Raw genomic sequence first — 20,947 nt, 5'->3', positions numbered from 1 at the left:
TTCTAGTACCCCTTCTTTTCCACCTACATACATACTTACACACACCTTGATACGCTTACATTTTGGTTTTCCCTACTGAATATTAAATAATAATATTTTACCTAATCTTCTTTAATAGTTAAGAGGTAGGGAAGCAAGGGTGTGCTAAACAGTGCAACGGCAAGACAGTAGTGACTCTACTGTGATGATAAAAAGGGCCAGAGAAAAAAGTCCAGATCCAGTTATTCAAAGTATTACTAATTAAAAAGTATGCCAATATTACCCCAATGACAAAGTGAATTGTATCAATAAAAGGGAATCTAATTAGAGCATAAACAAAGACAGACTGAATCAGATTCAAATAAAACAGCAATGTATCTGTTCGTTTTGCATGTTCACAGATAAACAGAAACTTATTTTAGGAAAGATAAGTGGAAGCACTGGGCCTCCTGCTGGTTTCAAAAGTAGAGCTCCCTGCAAAATCTGCATGAACACTGTTTTGCTTTCAAAAGCAACCCACAAAGGTAAGGAAAGGTTATTGGCTTTTACTATACATTCCCAAATTATTGGGGGGGGGGGGGGGGGGGGGGGCGGAGACACAGGCACTGTGCCCACCTAATGCTTAGATTCACTCCTCACATTGTCACGTAGAATCAGCTATACTGGTGGTTCTTGTCTAATTCACTAAGAAGTGGGGGGAAGAAAAAAAAAATCATCTTATCAGACTTCTCATCTGATCAGTGCCCATTTCAAATATGTGTGCTCCATTCAGAAAATATGCAACCTATACTGGTATTATACTGGTAATGGTATTTCAAAAACGTAAGCACACTGCATATACCGCTATCAGTTTTGACTCTAAGTCAGAGCACATTCCCTAAACAATGCACATGAAAATAAAATACTGAATGACTCCTGCCACTATCTCTCTGCTCTTACCACTTTTCAGGGCACTGACTGTCACTTTTGTGACAGCTAATGCCTGTTGATCTGCTAAATTTCAAAGAAACATTCACATTAGTATTGGCTCCCACCACAGAGCACTACACCTAAATACAGAGAAGTCCACTTCTAGAAATAGGTAATAACCAAACTTCTCATTTTATTCAAGGGAAAGCTTTAAAGATGAAATTTACTCCAGAGCACATAGCAGTCCCTTAGGGCCTGGGTATTGCTGAAGTCTGCTCAAGCCTGTATTAGTACTGCAGTGGGCTCTTTACCTCGTTTTAAGTGAATTTACTGATCATAACTAACCTCCACAGGGCCTGCAGTCATCAGTCCTCCACCCACAGCACTGGTACAGCACCTCTCTTATTAGGGTTGTCCAGAACACCTCAAATGACCTCAAATCCGTCCCAGAAGTCCTCCTGCTAGAAGCCTGAGGCCTGTTTGGCCTTTTTTTGGCCTGTTTTGACCTCCACAGAAGTAACCAGCAATGCCCCCGATTGCTGCCTAGGGCTGCAGGGGAGTTGTCATGTTTAATGGAAACATAGTTAAGGCTACGAGAATGCTTTCCCATGAAATAGCAATGAACCAGCATTAATGACAGGTCTCATCCCCAAATCCAAATAAAGGATGGAAGGTTTTCACGGGGGAAAATAAAACAACCAAATAAAACCCCCCAAAACCCACCCTATAATCCCAAACATCAGATACACTGAGCAGTAGCTACCTGTGAGCAAACACCTGAAAGATGAATTTTTCCCTCACCAACATCCTTCCATTCTCAATATCTGGTTTCCTTATTTCACGTGTAGCCTGAGGACAAACTGCTGAAAGACAACTTTTGGACAACACCTTCCTCACTTCTTTTAATAAAGGCTACTTCCAGAGCCTAATGCACCCTGAAGTACCACATCCCTGGCCCAGAAATAAAACCGCTGGGTGAAGCACCTGCCCTCTCGCAGAAAAACTCAGCTATGCTGGAAACGTCACCCACGCTTTGGCTCTACACCGATCGCGTTCGACGTCGGAAGATTCAACATTCATCCGCCGTCCCGCGCCGCGGGGAGACCGCTGGGCCCGTGCCCGCCCGCCGAGGGGAGGCGGCTGCCCGGCCACAGCCTCGGGGCGAGGTCGGGGCGCTGCGGGAAAAGGGGAGGAAGGAAAGGGGCCAGCGCCGGCCCGGGCTCCCCCGGTGCTTGCCGCCGGCGCTGGGAGCGGGCCCGCGACGCCCGGCACGGAGAGGCCCGAGCCCAGGCCGGCCCGTCTCCAGGACAACCGCCGTTGGCGGCCGGCGCCATGACCGAGCAGCGCCCGCCGCGGCCCCTCTACTTCCCCCACTTCCACGACCGCGCCGAGCCCGTCCCACCCCCGGCCGACGGCGGCGGCCCGTGGGCGCCCTTCGCAGCCATATGCGGGCCGCGGCAGCCCCCGCCGCCTGCCGCCGGGCCGCCCCGCTGGGCCGCGGGGCTGGCGCCCATCGCCTACGAGCCGCTGCGCTTCTTCTGCCCGGCGGCGGCTGCGGAGGAGGGCGCGGGCGCGGCGCGGCGGCCCGGGGAGCAGCCGCAGCTGGAGGGCGAGATCTGCGAGCTGGGCATCCGCCTCAAGGAGCTGGAGCTGCTGGCGCTGGTCGGCGACGGCTTCGACGCGCAGCAGTGTGCGTCCCCCCCCCCCGGGGCCGGGGGAAGGGCACGGGCCCGACGCGGCTCCCCTCGCTCCGGGGCCGCCCCACGACGGCCGACGGCGGGCCACGGCTACCTGCCCCGGCCGGCGGAGCGGGGCTCCGCTGGGCAGCGGGGTGGGACCCCCCCCTGCCGCCTCCGAGCACACCTCAGCCTCAAAGGCAGCAGGTTCCGCCGTCAGTAACCCCGAAATGTGATGTGAACAGGCAGTCTTGGGTATCACTGCACGCACAGCGCCGTAAGCCAGCCAGGCAGCCGTGCTCCCGCTCCCGGGCTTCGGTGTGAGGCTCCCCAGGTTTGGTGCGCAGCACCTAACTCTTCCCGGCAGCAGGTGCCTGGGCAGCACATGGGGTGCAGGCAGCAAAGCCGTTGTCCGATGTCATCTGCCCTGGTCACGGGCAAGCGGCTGGGGGCACAAATTAAAGGAGGCACAAGAATTGCAGATGTGGTTACTTTTGCACAAAGGAAAAAAAACCCCAAAGTCATTAAGTGTTGGCAAAAAACCAATTCAGATGCTGCTTATATCAGAGGGAGTTTGTACACTCAAAATGTATCCACTACTAATGAGATCCTGTGGTTGTAAATCATCATTGGTGTAAAATAAAGGCCACTGATGACCGCTGATAGTTGGAGGTGTTAAAAAAAAAAGTTAAATTAGTTTGCATTTTAATTTTAAAACCTACTGGCCATGAAGGAAATACAGGAAATAAAATAGTTCAGCAGATAGTGATTACTGAGAGTTCCACCAGCTGTAAGGAGGTGATACTCATCATTTCCTTCAAGGTCACAGGCTGCCAGTGAGGAAACTTTCAGGAGTCCAAAGGTTACAAGAACACAGAAAAAATGTCCGTCAGATATACACAGTGAAAGGAAGATCTCAAAGAAATTGTGATAGGTAGTTTGCATACATATACTTTTCAGAACAGGAAATTAATAGGTTTTTTTCCTTTGTCCATAGCAATACATACCTTTTTCCATTTTAATACCTCTTATTACATATGTGAAACTTTAGTTTTCAGATATTTGCTAAACAAGAAATTGTAAGGAATATTACTAGTTTGCTTAACACAGTATTTGATTTTCTTAAAAGTATTGTGAAGTGTTAATGACAAAATTGATGACAAATTATGTTTCTTTCCCATTTAGATAAACTTCTGAAGGCACTTAAAGAAGAAAAGATACAAGGCATGAAAGCAAGGCAGAAGCTGAAGAAATAGCCACCAACATGATGAGGATTATTTCAGCTAGATATTCTGTCACTGTGTCACTGTAGAGTATTTTAATGGATCTTTGATATTATTTTTCTACTTATTATATGCTATTCTCCTACCAAATTAAAAAATACAGTATATTTTCTTGTTGACTTTTTTGCATATTATTTTTCTGGTACTAGTTATTGATAACACTACTATGTATTTTAACGTTTTTTCTCCAATTGCTTATAGGCAAACAGGATGGATAATATTTTCTTCAAAACCACTAAGAAATTAACACTGTTGATCTAGCAGTCCATTGATGATGTTCAAGATACATGTAGCAAGGAAACACAGTAATTCCAATACAAAATACGGGGCGGGGGGGGGGGGTGTTTTCATTCTAAATACATTAAGTACGTGCAACTGAAAGTAAATAGATATGGTGAAAAGTCCTATGCTTCCAAGCAAGCTTTAGAAAACTACTTTCATGTTAGCACAAAAATCTTTGTTACAAACAATCACAGTGTGTTCTTTTATTGTCTTTAGTGTACCACAAAATTACAGAAGTTATGGCTTGAGTTAGTTTTTAACAGAATAGTCATATAACATTGACTTTCAACTAACATTGTACTATTATTTTAGGACTAATAGTGCTTAGGCTAAAGCCTGTGGCAGTTTTTGGAGTGAAAACATCCTTATGTTTGGAAGGCATGCCCTTTCATGAGAAAAAAATGGACAGAGGCAGCAATGACAGATTGAAGATCTGGAGAATATCTGCCATTAAAAAAGTAATGCCATATAGGGCATTGAGAATAACCTAACAAAGTAGTAAATAGGCTCATCAGACTGTTAAAAAGATACCAATTACTTTTTCCTGTTCTAATTCAAGAGCAGTAGGTGGCAGCATGAAATAATAAAGTTAGCAACCCTGAAGCTATCATATTTTAGCAAGCAGCTTTTTTTTTAAAAAAGAGTAATGTTTTAATCTGTTTTTTTTTAAACTGCGTTCAAGTTGCTCAACTGTGTAGCATTTTAACACAGTGTGATATCAAAATTTTATTTCCTATTACTGCTTATTACAGCATTCACTCTATTACTATCTTAATCTTTCCAGCCAGATTTTGATCTGCCCTACACAGAGTTTATATTAAAAAAATCTCTAGTTTATAACTCCCATTTGTCAATCAGCAAACTATAACAATCACATTTTATCAGAGCAGCAAGCAGATCTTAAAGAGGCTCTTACCATCCGCAACTGCCGTTGTCAGCTGGGTGTCTCCACCAATATGGCAATTCACGGTTTCATCTGCTAATATATATGGTTTTTTGAATGAAACGAAGCCTGAGCAGAGCTGGGGGGAGCGTGGCAAGGCCAGGTTTTGTGCAATGCTCCGGTGTGCCTCAGGCAGGGCAAGGTGAGGGACCAGGCCCCAGGCCCATGCAGGAAGCCCAGGGGCAGGGCTGGAGACAAGACTACCTGTAACATAGGCCCACGGAGGGTCTCACCGAGGCAGCCCTAAAACTTCAAAGCCCAATCGCAGGGATACCTGCAGCGCAGCCCAGGCCAGGGTGGGGTGGGAGCCAGGGCCTGAGCTTCCATGGGGCTCCCGGGCCTGTGGGGCAGAGAGCAGGTGGTGGAGGGCCGGAGGAGGCTGGCCAGGGCACCTGCGGCCTGCTGGGGGGCCCGAGGCCCTGACAGCCACCTGCACACTGGGTCGAGTGTTCACAGATCGATAGTAGCTACCACAAGCTTCCCCCTCTACACTACAAATGCATATTCACTCCAATATAAACACCCTCTCTCTTCAGCTTTCTTAAATCTCCTCGTTAGGCCCACCTTGGCACCATTTAATTGCTGCTTAGCTCTTTAGAGCCTAATTAATGGCATTGTGCTTCTGGCTATCAGTTCTGTTTTCACTAGTTGGCATCTTTGAAGCTATTTTACTCCAGACAGCACACCACAAGTAACTTCCAAAGTGAGCTTCTTAAACGAGGTATTTTTACACCTTGTTGGGAAATGCTCACATAACCACCAATGATTTCTCTCTCTTCCCAACCACATCTTGTAGGCTGAGGCAGTAAACATACAAAAGGTAGATCTAGGTGCCTAAAGAACCCAATTATTACTGATATACCTTGGAAATCTGGGCTACGGTGTTCTACAGCTCCCTCTGCAGAATGAGGATAAAAAGTCTCTCAGTTCTGAGGCTAAACCGATGAACAGATACTGCAATGGTTCATTACTCTGAAAATGGGAACTGTATTAGTGCTTAACTAAATACCACAAGACAAACTTGGACAGGACAAAAAGGGGCCAATATACAGGGGCCTTCAAAGGCTTCACGCAGAAGTAAGAGCTTTTAAATCAAGTTAGGTAGCAGAGGAACTATCTTAATTTTCCCAAATCTCCAGAATAATTTCACTCCTAAACCACCCCAAGTTTCCCGTGGTTATTGCAAGGCCCTACAAGGATTTCCATTACATACGATCACTGCTCCGTAACTGTTACTTCCCCTCATGTTTTAGCAACTCTTTCACTTTGCATCCAGCTCTCATGAGCCATTACTCACTCAGGTTTTCTTGGCTTAAACAAAGCTACTTTTCCCTGCACACAGTTTAAATCTTTTCCCATCTGTTGTTCAGTTTCTGTCATACGGCCTTTATGCTAAAACAACACTTCATGTTTAATTACCAGGTGATAATGCAAGGAATAACATCAGTTAATATGTAATCTCAATTAAAGTTGCCTGGGGACACACATCTACTGAAAAAAATCATTTGATTCACATGCCAAAACAAGGCAGAATGGTTTCCCTTGGCCAGCATCAGCCACGGCACTCCAGTATCAGGATGCTTTGGTCCAAGTCCTGTCACTGAGGCATCTCAGCGTTCCAAGAAGATCATTAAAGGGTGGTGGCTATCTTCACTGGAAAGCCAATTTGGCCTCCTGTGTGTGAAGTAACACCTACAAAAAGTAACTTAGAGACTGTAGGGGAAACATGGGACATAACAGTGAAATATTCTGCCTGGAAAGAACCCCTGTTTGTGCGTTCGGTTGGAAATACTAACGCATGTGCATGAATTTGGCGAGACAGTCATAAGCTTGTATTAATAGCCTGGACAAGCAACCAGTTATACGTAATGGCACATATGTTGATTCTCATTTGTCCATGAACATTTTATTTACCTTTATTTTTCTTCTCTGTTTCCACCTGACCTTGTACATCCAGTAATTTGCTCTTGTCTCTGTAGGCTTATGGGTTCATCGCAAAACTGATCTATTTATTGTTTCCTTTGTAAAAATTAAGCATCTATTAAACAAAATAGAATGAGCATTCTTACTGCAGGCTTTTTTTATTCACAAAGTATATGTCATTCATTTTTTTTAATTGTTTCTGTTCTCTTAGACTGCTTAGGGAAGGCTAAACTTGACATTCAGGTGCCGGTACAGCTCAGATCTCTTTCATATAGCTGCCTTGTGACTCAACAAATCTCTCTATTGCATTCAAGAAAGAAACATTAGGCTACAATTTTGCTTCACGGGCAGAGATCTCAAAACATCAGTAGGTTGCTCCCGTTTCCAGTTCTTAACAAAGGCGGCTTCTCAAAAAGCAGAGTGTCACGTCTTCTCAGCCACCCTGAGGGCTGAGCAATGACAGCTGTCCGGCAGAAAGAGCTGTGTCTGCACCTACAGAGATACTCAGGTGCTCCCCAAGGGGTGCCCTCAGGTCTTCACTTCGGAAACCTGAAGCAGCCTTGGCTGCTTTATGATGGGAAAAATTAGTTACAAAGCCGTTTGAAAACAAGAATGCATTTAAGCTTTAAAGTATTTTATACCAAACAGGGTCCATCAAATTTCAGACTGCTTTATTTCAGAGTTTGCTATGTTAAAATTCTCCAAATAGATACTCAGCCTTATTACAATGGATCATTAGAATGTAAATTAATCTTCAAGTAAAGCTGCCTTAATTAGCTCAGGGCCAGATTATGAAGGGAATCCAAAAGCACTAAGCTATCATAAAATGATTATTCTGTTTTCAGCAGTGAATGCTGCATGATAGATTCACCTGTCCTGAAAATTCAGAGCTAGTATCTCAACATAAAGTAGGGAAATCAAGAGCAGCACTTAACTCTAGGAAACTTGTCCTCTTTTGTTTGTGTGGGAGGTAGTGTTTCTTAAGATCACCTAGATACTGAATGAAAGAGGTGCCATAAGGGGAGCTAATCAGGAAGCAGTCAATGAGTGGTGCATTTGGCCTTTCTAAAGAAACACGTATTTATTAATAACACTCGTCAGTTGTTTAATGTTACACACTAAAAACATACATTTGCGAAATAGGCTGAGATTTTGGCATATCTTGAGAAAAGCCAGAACAACCCCTTGAGGCAATTTAAGCACTCACAGTCACAACATATATATATAACTCTATCTTAAGTATACCATCTGTCCAGAACCTTAGTAGTGATATGTACACTAGGAACTTCATTTATCCTCTATTTTGGGAAGATCCTTTCCTGCCTCTTTTTTTCTCTGAAACTACAAAGAGAGGGAGGAAGGGTTAGATGTGTTCCTTGTAGTAAGATGAACTTTTAATTCCAAATTTCTTGCATCACAAATTACACAAAAGCAGTACTGTCCAAAGCACATACCTGCATTTTCCTTTTTCTTTTCATTTCCTTTTTCTTTTCAGACTCATAGCAGGAAACTTAGGTCTGAGTAAATACCAATAAAAACCACAGTAACTGACTGAATAATAGAGGAAGGCATAGAGGACATTAAGGTGAGAACAAAAATTCACAAAGGAAACACAGGATCACAAGATACCCTCAAAACCCATGGGCTTGCTAGTTACTGTCCTGCTCACCTCTGTAAGGTAGGCAAATGCCTTTCTTCAGAGGGAACGCCACCGCTGAAATACATGGTTTTAACTTGTGGAGTTCTTAAAACTCCTTTCCTGTTCTTTGCCAGGTTCTGCCTCAAGAGCACGAGCAGCGGGACCCCTACACAGCCCAGAAGTCTGGCAGCTCCAAGGGAGAGGCATGTTCATGCTTTAAAGCAGCTGATCTACAGAAAAGGACACGGCAGGAACAAGCAATAGGTAGCAACATAGATTATAAGACGTATTTTATTTAATGTGCAAAATTGCCAAGAAAAAACACGTACAACTTCAACTAAGCTATAGCCACTAACATGAAAGAAACTATTCGATGTACTCGTAAGCTTCATTTCTAGAATCACCCTACAGTTCAGAGTAAAAACACAGCCATTTGCTAATGACCCAGAACATTTTAAATGCCTCCTTTTCAGTGATATGTAAAATTCTACCATTGGTATGGTTTTACGTTTGTAATTGCAAAAGGAACCAGTTCTGGAGATTTCCCTTCTGATTGCATAGTATAAAATTTTAATTAATTACTTTCTTCCTCTTTCAGTTTAATCTGTACACTTGGCTTTACAAATCACTCTCAATTTTGCAGTTCTGACTGGCTTCAGAAAACTAATTTTCCCATTTACAGCTGAAACACTTATAAATTTTGAGCAATTTTCACAGACACAGCCATTACAGTTTAGTTGAATCAAGCTGTGAACAAAAGATAACATGGATATTTGTAATCATGCAGAGCTAGTCCTTTCGATAATTCAAAGACGCAAGAAAAGTTCATTTCATCAGAAAGTGAGATCTGTTGCATGGGAAGTGAGACAATTTATTGATATAACATCTCAGTAAAAAAGTGTAGAAGCTGTTATTGGAAAGGCTTCCTAGAACATACTGAAATAGTATCGGGAAGTGGGTTTCTTTTCTTGTAAATTCACGCATATTTAAATGCTACCAGAGGAACAGGTAATTTATAGTCTTGAACAATTACCATGCTCCGTGAAATAATAAATAGTGCTCTGTACTAAAGTATCCACTTCCATTCCAGGGTTTCAGTTTTTCTAACATTATCAGTTAGCTCAACCTCTCACCAGGGATGTGAGGAGAGACAGCCCCTTCACCCTGCTTTACGGACGGGGACACTGAGGCATAGGCAGATTAAGCATCTTGCCCAGGACCAATCCGAAATTATGAAAAAGGGACAACCGACCTCTTATCTCCTAATTTCCAGCTGCCCATAACTAGATAGCATCCTTCCTATCTTTGCAAAATTTAAAGATACTTGTGATAGTTAATTCACTGAGAGAACACTGGATCAGTCCTGCTCTCCTTGAGGTGAGCAGGTGTTTTGCCAATAACTTCAATGGAAGACGTTATCTATATTCATGTCACCTTAATACTAATATGACATCTGTAAGTATCACAAAGCAGAACACGGGCCAAAGCCACACAGTGCCATAGCTAATTAAAAATTATATCACATATGTTGGTTACTACTTCTATCACACTAGCAGTATATCAGCAAGCTAAAGAGTGCACTTGTTTGTGTACACCAATGTAAAAGTCAGATTCAAAATGCACAGCTATGGCAAGAAAGACATTAAATGAAAATAAGAAGTCAAAGAACATAGGAATATCTGCGCTGTACACGTGTTCTTTCCAATGAGACCCAAAAAACTGCCCAGAACAGACCCTTGGTTGGGTCTGAGCTGTTTCTGCTGGGTTGCTAAATCCTAAACCAAAATTCAAGCCTTGATAAGCTGGATTCTAACTTATTTTCAAAAATTTTTGGCTTCACTGTCTTTTTTTTTTTTCTATCAAATATGACCTTGAATACAGGTTGAAGAACCCAACACCAACATGAAATGAAAAAAGCCTTCCCAGTCTCTCTGTCATAGAAAGAAATACTAAAATTAATTTGGCGGAGGGTAAAGTGGTTTGGTTTTTTTTTTCCTACTTGCAGTGTTGAAAGTATTAGATAAAGGCAAGGACAAAGAATAAACCTCAAGTTTACTTACATTCAGATCTCCCATGTTTATAACTCTGAAATAGAATATGCTGTTAATGTTGCTGTTTTTGCACTGTTTAAACAAATTAAGAAATCAAAAGCTAACCAAATACATAAAATTGATTCTAAGCAGTTAACTTCAAGACTCTTTGACCTGCCATAGTAATCAATTCATAATTACTTAGTGTCCATCCACTGCTGAAATAGAAGGTTTACCACTGCTGCTTCTACTACAGTCACTTGCTTTTTAGATCCTGGTGAATCCCTGGCATAGGCTGCTGTATTCTGCTGCATCCCATCTCAATGTATCTATTGGCTAAGTTTGATGGTGATGCAGGACCTAAAAGCCACCGATTCCTTGCAAAAAGCCAGAGTTAAGGACCCACAAATTTCTGTTTTAATAGTTTAAAAAAAATAATCTTATACACAGGCACTCTTTACAAGGTCCCACTGGAGGCTGCAAAAGTCAGTGCTGCTTGCCAGATATATGAGATTTTAACTGATGCCAATGTGTGTTATAGTGTTTAGACACTGATTTACAAAGCATAGAAGTGCATTGAGCTGCAGTGAAAAGGGACATTCTTTGGAAGAAAAAAAATCACCTCCTCTCTAAATATTGTACTCAGTGGAATCAACTTTCTGTATGATTTACAATCCTTTGGACCCATTATTGCCTAGTATGTAAATGTGTATTTATAAATTTACAAAATTATTTACAGAATGCAATACAGTTTCAAGCTACTCCTTAGGAATGAATCAAGCATGGAAATTCATGAAAAGTCAGGCACTTCTTAAGACAAGAACTATTTTTAACAAATGCAAAAAAATCAAATTCCTGAAACATCTCCTCATGGTATTTGTAATTATTTGAGACATCTGCTATACACTTGGCTACCTAAGTATTTAAAAACCATTTCTCATCTTTCATGACATTCATAGCAGAAAAACTGAGAACTAACTCTTCTTTACTGCCTCTGTACACCTTAAGGAACCTGAAATGTATGGGGACAAATAGATGGATCAAAGAACTAGTTTTAAAAAAATATTTTTGGACAGATTTATATATATATATGTGTGTGTATATATATATGAGTTTGATACCATACTCCTATTGAAAATCCTTAAGGATTTTCAATAGGAGTATGGTATCAATGTGATTTTTAAAACATGAAATATTATATGATTTTGGGGCATCTCAACAGTTTTAAAAATCAAGACCTAAACCACCTTTCTGCCATACCACATTGGTGGCAGTTGGTTTTACTTCTGTTGGTATTAGGGGCCAACTCAAAGGGCTAATGTGTTACAGAGGGTAGTCTACCCACCTCAGAGCCCCATTGAAATCCCTGTCCCATCTCCCATGTCTTATATACAGCCCAAGCAAAAATTTTCCTGGATAACAGGAGTCCCCACATGCACAGGTTTCTGATTGCTTTTCACTCATTGGGCATGGCAAAACATTTTTGATCGAGGATGTTCGATACAGTTCTTCTCAATAGAGATTCTGCAGTATTAACCAGGTATGCCTTTATGACTCAGCCATCTCGAAACTTTCTTTTAAAGAGCAAGTCAGTACCCGATTCATTTACTGACCTATATAAATCTAATTTCCACAAGTCAAGTTTTGCATTATTTATTTGTGAGAAAAAGGCAAGAGTTAAAAAAAAAAAAAAAAAAGGCATTCTAAATGACTACTCTTATCTTCATTTTGCATGCCTACACTTTAAAATGGAAAAATATAACTTTGAAATATTTTGATAAGCAAAAAAATAATCTTACTCAGTCCTGGAGATATGGCCAAAAAATTAACCCATGAAAAGAAAGTCTAGCACAGAAAGTGTAAGTTACTGTTTGACGTACTGATTCCATATAGCACTGTTACAGCATCTACAGTGCTATGTCTAGATAACATTATAGTAAACAAGCTTGAGCTAATTCATTTCTCTTTGAACACACACTGCTTTGTAAAATTTACTTAGCAGACAAGTAATGGATCTGGAGTGGTCACAGAGAACTAGGTAGATGTTATTTACCCCATATACTTATTTTCAATACTGTCTTACTGAAAGAAAGCCGTGTGCTTGTACCCGTTTCCAGTGGGGTAGTAAATGGTGAGAGGAGAGATCTGCTCCATCAGCCACAACAGCGTACTGAGCAGAAGGGGGCTGTTGCCCTGCATGCACTCTGACTAGTGAGCAGTCCTGATCCTAGCAGACCAAACTTTCCCTTTTTCACAAAGCCTTTAAAAAAAAAGGCTAATGGTATCAATATACTAACATACCGTATGGTCATATTTTTTTTCCCCCTCCTAATGATGTAGTAGAATATATATATATATATATAAAGGTGTCATACTACTTGGTGTTTTATTACAAGAGATTACTCTGAGTAACTGGAAACCACTCGTGTTAATTATGCCACTCTCATGTGGAGCTACAGAAAGAATTCACATGGCTTACACGAAGAAGTGGAAGCATGAATTGATACACTCTCTCGTGATAGGACTGAGTCTTAATTTATACATATTGGTCATTGCCAATGAAAGGAATGCACCTTGCCGAGGACAGCTGCCAAACACAACCGTTTTCTAGTAGGTATGAGATGGCACGCAACAGAAGATTCATGGCTTCCAGACCGTTAAGGTACTCCTGACCTGTTAATGGCCTTCATCGTATCTCCCACTTGTTCTCTTCCTATCCCATTTCACGTCAGTGAGGTATGGGAAGCCACTGAGATTTGTTTATGTACAAGAAATGCAAGGTCAGGACCGTAACTGATTTACAGCATCCTTGGACGCAGTACTCAGAGCTGCTCAGACATGTACAGGATGAACAAGGTCAGCAAAATGAAGTGACTTCTCCTGCTAGCTCAGAAAACTTGCTGCTTTCAAGCTCCCTCAGACTTTTACAAGAGCTCACTGCCAGCATCTATTTGCAATGCAGGACTAAAAAAGTGCATTAAAATGTAATTAATTCTTTACAGTCAGACATCTTGAAATATAACAAAAATTCTAGTTAGTTTGTATGTGTCCTCCCTTAAACAAGACAGAGGCCTCACTTCAGTTCTGTCACTCAATCCAATGCTGCTTTTTCTACCTGCTTCGCATTTTTATCTTACATTTTCTTTCCTCCATGTCTCACCTTTTCAAAGTTAGCCTGAAAAAGAAAGGATCATAACTTATGATAATTTCCCCATTTCTATATAGAGGATTTACGTGCATTTCTATCAAGTTCTATTCATGATTATTAGATACAAATATTATTCACATTTCTACACTGAGTGCTAGAGCTTCTCTCAAATCCAGATAATATGTTTTTCTCAAAAAATTACTGTCAAAGAGTACCCTCTTATCCTCTTAAAGTTACTGTTCTTCTGATGTTAATGTCACACACAGAGTACCTACTGAGAGTGGTCATTACACACATACCGAGAAGTAATTTTATCTGCATTTCATTTACAGATGTGTCTACTGATGATTTACAAGTCTGAAGACAAATAGTGGTCAGAACATCAACATTTTTGTACACAGAAAACAGTATTTTCACCTAAACATTTAACATAATTTTAAAGAAAATTGGGACATTTAGTAGAAAAACCTTAATGACTAAATTTTTATCAGTAAAAATGGCATGAATATATTTTGATGAGGTTATAACTTTAAACAGGCATACTTTCTTCTTTGAAATCAATATTGAAAAACTATATTGTAATTGTAGCCATACAAAATGTTTATTATATTACAAATTATTTGTACACTATATTTTCACTTTATCATTGCTTTTGTGCTCAGACGGTATAAATATTACAGCATGGTTTTTCTTTCCCAGGAATGTCCTTACTGACTTGATATAATCTTACTTTGTACTTAAAAAAAAATACAGAAACGTATTACAAACAAGATAAAACGCCATTATGAATGAAGAATGTAAAATGTCTTTGTGATTAAAGTGCACCACAATGGTTTTAGAGTGATGGTTGAAGGAATATTCAATAGACTGCACATCATCGATACAATACCAAACAAAATTAATTTTGAAAGTCTAACAGGTCTTCCTCAGTAGTATGAAGAGTACTTCGTTTAACTTTACTGAAATGGTTTGTCTTTCTAGAAGGCTATTTAAATGTTTTTATTTGGGGTTTTTCTGTTTGTTCATTTTGTTTGCATGTAGGCATTCAAACCCTGTACAGTTAGGTAATTTCCAAACTTTTTGATGTCCATTATGGCAAGATATATGCTTGGCTTTATCCTCACACATTTTTCGATAGAACTACTAAATCGCTTACATTGAAGAATTGGTCCAGATTTACACGCAGAACTAAGTGTCCCAAAGCTGCTGTTTAAATCTGGTACGTCCTACCTCCTGTGACTCTTTTGGGAATACATCGTAACATTACCCTTCCCAGCTATATTGCTTCAGCACTCCCATCCACATGATTGCTGCTGCTTCCCTGCTTGCAGGATAACTTTAGGATAACTCTGCAGAACTGGAGTCTGAGATACAGAAATTTATTTCACAGAGCATTTCACTCCCGTTGCATAGAAGGGCCTACGTACTTGCAAAATTTCACTGGGATAAATAGAGGAATCATTCAAAAACTGAGGTAATAAAGCTGATGTAAAATGTGGCTGGCACAATTTAGCGTAATTTCACTTACCAAATTAGCTTAAGCCAGTTATGAACCAGCTTAGGCTAAATAAAAGTAAGCCACTCTTCAGTTATGTCTGTAATGATGTTACAGTGATTTAAATGACTGAAAAATAAGCAGAATATTCTTCAAGGGATTCGAGTGAAACTTTCACGTATAGACGAATCCTAATAGAGAAACTCACCCTTGCTCTCAGCGAGTGAAGTTCCCACTGAAGCCAACCAGAACTAGTCTTTTTATGGCACGCGGAGTTTGGTGCAGTATTTTTAGTTGTTATTTTAAAGTGTGATACTCTTAGGCAGCTATTAATTCAACAGAAAAACACATTTGGATGTATTGTATTACACTGATAAGATCAGTACTAGCTGACAGGTAACTGAGACAGCAGTCTGCCTTTACTAGACTTATATTTATATGAAAGCTTGAGTTTCTTTGGTTGTTTAGTATCCAAGTCACCCAAATGTATATTTGTGTACTCCAGACATAGCACGTTTATATTGATCATTAAAATTACTAGGGTGTTTTTTTGTTTTTTTTTTTTCTTTTTTTTTGCACTTGGTTTATGGAAATTTTCTGACGATAGCAGACTAGTCACATATAAATATACAGCACATATATACATAGAAATTACAAAAATACATTTTATTTATATCTGATTTTTAAATAATAAAAATGAAATTTCACATTTGTTGAAAGATTAGCTAGCATTCCAAAAGCTTCTGCAATATTTAAGGTATTGGAGCAGAAGATATCTGTATATTCTAGGATAATTATGTATCACAATCTCAATCAGGGTTTATGATATAATTATTTGGGAAAAAAATAGCTCTGCCTTGAAAGTTTGTGCTTCATCAATTTCTTCTTCTGTCTTCTATTCTAGTCTCCTCTCTCCTTCTCCTCTTATTTTACTGATGGCCAAAAAGCTAAACCAAGTTCCCTTTCTCACCTCAGTAAAGACCAAAGAAACTCAGGGAAATGAAATGATCAGACAAAACAGCATAAGCAATTAAGGATGACTAAATAACTTACTGAAATGAAGGACATTGCCTTTAACTCCAGTTGACATCAAACATGCCCAACACAACGTATTTTGCAAAAACTTCAGTTCCCGAAGCTAATTGCCGAAGGAACTGAAAACAATTGTTCATCGTCTCCAACTGTTTTGTACAACTGTTGTCCCATTCAACTGTGATTTTTCTTTTGGGATTGGAATCATACAACAATGCAGTTTAACAATTAGTGACCTTCATCTTGCACAATATATAGTCAGCATAACTTCTGGAAATGCTCTCTTTTTCACAGAACATTAGTATTTTTGTTAATCCATGTAACCGTTTACTTATTTACATGTTAATATAATAATCAGGTCCTATACATTCAGAACTTCCTAGGTGTGCATTCACTATTCCAGCGTAATCAAAATCAACTGCAGCTTCAGGTAGCACTTTCTGGCATCACTTTAGTAGATAGCATTGTTTAAGAAAGAGAAAAAAGCACTGTATTAAACAGAGGTTTTCTTGTCCAAGCAGGTGTATTCATTATTCCAGGTTGGAAAGCCTTGCTCAAAGGTCTCAGGTTTACCAGCTTCACATGCATTCAGAGTGAAAAGCCTGAATATAGAGCAAATGCGAATAACCTTTTTTCATTTCTCCTGGAAGCTTCTAGCACCAATATCCTTTGTTGGCTCTTCGTGCATTGTATTCTCTCACGCTGAAAAAAAATCTCCTCCATAAATCATCAGTGGCATTCAGGGACAAGGTAGCCACCTTATCAAAATATCATTAACCTTCTTCACAGTCTTCTTTCACTTCTTTGTACTGTTAATAGGATGAGGAGAATTGGGGCTATTTACAGGACATTTATTTGTATTACTTACTCATCTCAAATTCTTTTGGTTTGAATACGGTCTCTAGAATGAAAAGGCTGAATGACTCTGCATTGCTGAAATCAGCATCCCTTATACAATGTCCTGCAGCAAACAATTAACACGGCCACCGCCACACCTACCGTGGCCTTTAGCTAACCATCTTCTACTGTATTTTCTTCTTTAATCAAAGTTTTGACATGCAGAAGTTGTTTTCAGCAGCTCTACCTTTGGGCCTGCAAATGAAACATCATGTGGCGCAGACACGTTCAGCAACATCTTTAGTGATGATGGGTCATAATACAAGAGCTAAGTGACAAACAATTGCATATGATCAATCTTATCTGTGTTAAACAGTTATCTGGCAGCATTTCCTTAGCTGGCAAGCAGAATTCTGTTATCTTCAGAGTCCTGTTGCTCTACTTTAAGTCATTTCATAGTGTTGACTTTTCAGACAGAGAAAAATGCCATCGCTTTGGCACAATTCACAGCAAGTTTATATTGAAAATTAAAGGAGTCGCTTTCTTGGCTACCCCAGGTTGCGTGATACAAGTACTGTGCACAAAAGATATTAGACCTGGAACTCAAACATATCTGTTTGCTTCTTGGCCAGTTTAGCAACTTCTTCTCTTATTGCCTTTACGAGGGCAGCTGTGGAAATGTTGGTGAGAGGAGCATCGGATGGGTCATTTTCTGTCAGGCTCTGCTGAGAAGCTGCGGTGGACGGCAAAGGAGCTTGTTCCAGGCTGGGATGCATGCTCGCTTGCTGGCTGTATTGGCGAGGAAGTCGCGAAGGAGAATTATGTTGGTAGCGGGGCCTCGGATAAGCCTCAATGTATCCAGGTAGTGGAACCTGTAGGGCATTGTAATTACACAAAATTATACAGAACGGTTGATCTGTAGTGCCACCTGCCAGGTAACACAAACCTCCCTGGGGCAGAATAAGATGTAACAGATAGGACCATATGAAGAGAACATAAACTTCATACTCCTAAGCGTCCATTTACAAATGTCTACCTTGGCATGTGCCGTTTAAGCACATATGTCAATGTACTGGGTACTCAACTCCCCAGACTGTGGCAGCAAAAACACCTCGCAGGGGAAACATTGCATGTCCTAATTTATCATCACTACAAAAAGTCAAAGGGAGAAGGCTTTTCTGAAAGTGTGTTGTCCGCTTACTATTCCTCCTAAACATTTCAGTTTTAAACAGACAGCACCACTACGTTTCAGGAGACCGAAAAGCCTAGAACAGAAAAGTAGAGTTCGCTGATTTGCAGCCACTGTCTAATCCAAGACAGCCAAGTCTCTGGACTTACCGTTCCTAACAAAAACTCACTAGATCCAGACAACGGGGCTAAGCTCAGATATGCCAACCTGGAAACTCAACACTGAAAAGGAGGTTTGTCTTCCCAGAAGTATCAGGATTTCTGGCCACATTTAACAGAATTACATGGGGGATTCACAATTTTACTCTGTTGTAATTTCACTGATTTCAGCCCCACGTTACACTGGCTAAAACTAAAATAATAGCGTAGGCCCTTTAGTCACTGTGAGATACTAAATTTCCTTCACAAATCCACGAACCACGATACCAGTCTTTATAGTCCTCAAGTTTTTAATGCATCAAATAAAAATACTATTTATGTTTTGCAAAAGTCTATAAAACAGGAATCTACGGCCCTTTGTTTTGAAGTAGGCTATATGTTGTTACAGAAGGCAACCCATAACCTATTACTAGGACAAGATAATTTCTCTTTGAGAAAAAGCTTACCAGCTGATCATTCTAGTCCATGCCAATGACAAGTAAGTAAGGAAAGTTCAGTGATGCTTTTTTGTGAACTGACTCAGAAAACTACACTTATCTACACTATACTCTTCTATCTAACTATCACTTACAAGTTAAGTGATACGTTTCCACCATGTTTAATTACTAGAAAGTTAACTTTGTAATTCTTTTTGCTTTAAATGGGAAAACCACGTTTTTGACTTTCCAAATACATTGAGGTCTTATATAAGCATATAATACAGGCGGCCAGGCAGATGTGTCTGCTAATTTTTGGATTTCAGTCAGGCTGAGGTGTAAGGTGCTTCACCCACCAGGACTAAGGCTTTGGTGGGTACGCCTCAAGCAGAATTTCAGAATTTTAGGTGTCTGCAAGCAGACTGAAATGTCAAGACATTAACCATCTGCCAATTTTATATACCTTCTGAGGAACACGGGACCTCAACACGGACTTCAGAGTGACAGCTGTGGACTTTGGCTTAAATCCCATTTTGGCTCTGGCCCTGTGAGAGTTTAACAACCCCTTGCGTGCTTTTGAAAATCCTACCACTTCAGGCATCTAAGAACCTATGAAAACCTGACTACTAGGATTTACACATGCTCTATATGATCTTGGATATCCATCAAGCGATTAAGAGAATGTCAAACACGTTCAGTATGATGTGATGAGACAAACACAGGAAGCGGGCATGATATGAAAATGATCTTTAAATGCAGTTGCCTCTGTTTAGTTTACAACACATCATTCAAAAGACAAACATTTTAGTAGTACAACATGTGAACACACCACTAGAGGCCACCAGGTTACTGCTTTCACTAAGCAGCATCCAGCAGTTTGGAAAGTAAATGTTGTTGGACACAGTTCCCTTCTCCCACAAAACTTAGTGCTTCAATACTTACCTTTTAAACTGAGAAAAGAGTACGTTACAGTAAATTGAGCTTATAAGATAATTCTTTGTGGTCAAATCTCCTGTTTTCCTATGTCCCCTTGTTTACAGTCCAGCTAGTGGAAATGCATGAAAAGTAAAGAATTTCAATTCTCACCTTATAGATATTAAGCCTCTGTTCTTACTAAGTGTCAAGAAAACCTTGGAAGCATGATCAGGGTATAATCTAGAGGCTCAGAAACCAGAAAGCACCCAGAAACTCAAACCCTGGGTATTACTTTAGATCTTTATTTTTTGCAGTTTTATTCAGGCTTTCCGGCCGTATTATGTTGCTAACACTATTACTAGTTCCTCTAGTAATGATTTTCAAATAAAGGAAATTTCTTGACAGATTTGCAGTCATTGGGAGGTGCAAATTCATTGCAGAAACTGAAGTGGTTTGGGCTTACATTTTTTCCTCTTCTCCTGCAAAGTCACAGGAGGGCTGAAAGTCCGAGTGACAAGAACTTGTTAAAACTCTGTAATGGGTAAGTGAAGTTAAAAGGAATATTTGTTTCCTTTGAATTCTATATTGCCACAGTTATTTTTCAGACAGTTTCTCGCATCCCTATCCATTCCTCTGTGTACGGTCCACCGGCACTAACTGCTCTTCCCACCTCTTTCCCTGAAGACAGGGAAAGCCACAACAGGGTTACACTCTTCTTCCAGAGGAAGGAACTGGGGGCTGGAGACTTGTGTTCCAGTTTTGTCAAGTTTGTTTTCAGTCTCCCCTTTTGACAAGCGGTATCTGACTTTTTTCATGAGACTGCAGCCAAGGAGTAGGGATACAAAAGGGAAAAAGAATGGAAGACAAGTAAAATACTTTTCCTGGTTTGGTTTGGTTTTTTTCTCCTTCTTCTTAAAGAAAAAGTTTAAAATCATTGCTCAGACACAATGGGCCTCCTGGATTTAAAATGTCAGTAGGGTTAAAAACAACTACAACCACCACCCCCACCACCCCCAAAAAAAAAAACCCAATGAAAAGAAAAAGGGTTTCCATGCTTTAAAGGACAGCTCTGGGAAGGGAATGTGTATGATGG

General features: G+C 40.4%; 2 protein-coding genes across 2 annotated transcripts in view; one reads left to right on the top strand and one right to left on the bottom strand.

The window, feature by feature from the left end:
- Positions 1-2,220: 2,220 nt before the first annotated feature.
- C5H11orf91 (chromosome 5 C11orf91 homolog) lies at positions 2,221-3,820 on the top strand. The gene is made up of 2 exons (XM_075501441.1): positions 2,221-2,578; positions 3,750-3,820. Exons 1-2 carry the CDS (start codon positions 2,221-2,223, stop codon positions 3,818-3,820), a joined length of 429 nt encoding a protein of 142 aa, XP_075357556.1.
- A 13,946-nt stretch (positions 3,821-17,766) lies between these two features.
- KIAA1549L (KIAA1549 like) overlaps positions 17,767-20,947 on the bottom strand; it is a 138,160-nt gene continuing 134,979 nt past the window's right edge. The window contains exon 22 of the mRNA XM_075501604.1: positions 17,767-18,048. Coding sequence (XP_075357719.1) covers positions 17,767-18,048 — 282 coding nt within the window. The remainder of the gene's footprint in view (positions 18,049-20,947) is intronic.

The sequence above is a fragment of the Mycteria americana genome, chromosome 5, assembly GCF_035582795.1.
Source record: "Mycteria americana isolate JAX WOST 10 ecotype Jacksonville Zoo and Gardens chromosome 5, USCA_MyAme_1.0, whole genome shotgun sequence".
In the NCBI taxonomy this organism is placed as follows: Eukaryota; Metazoa; Chordata; class Aves; order Ciconiiformes; family Ciconiidae; genus Mycteria; species Mycteria americana.
The sequence above is the reverse complement of the archived record's forward strand: the minus strand, read 5'-3'. Positions and strand labels throughout refer to the sequence as shown.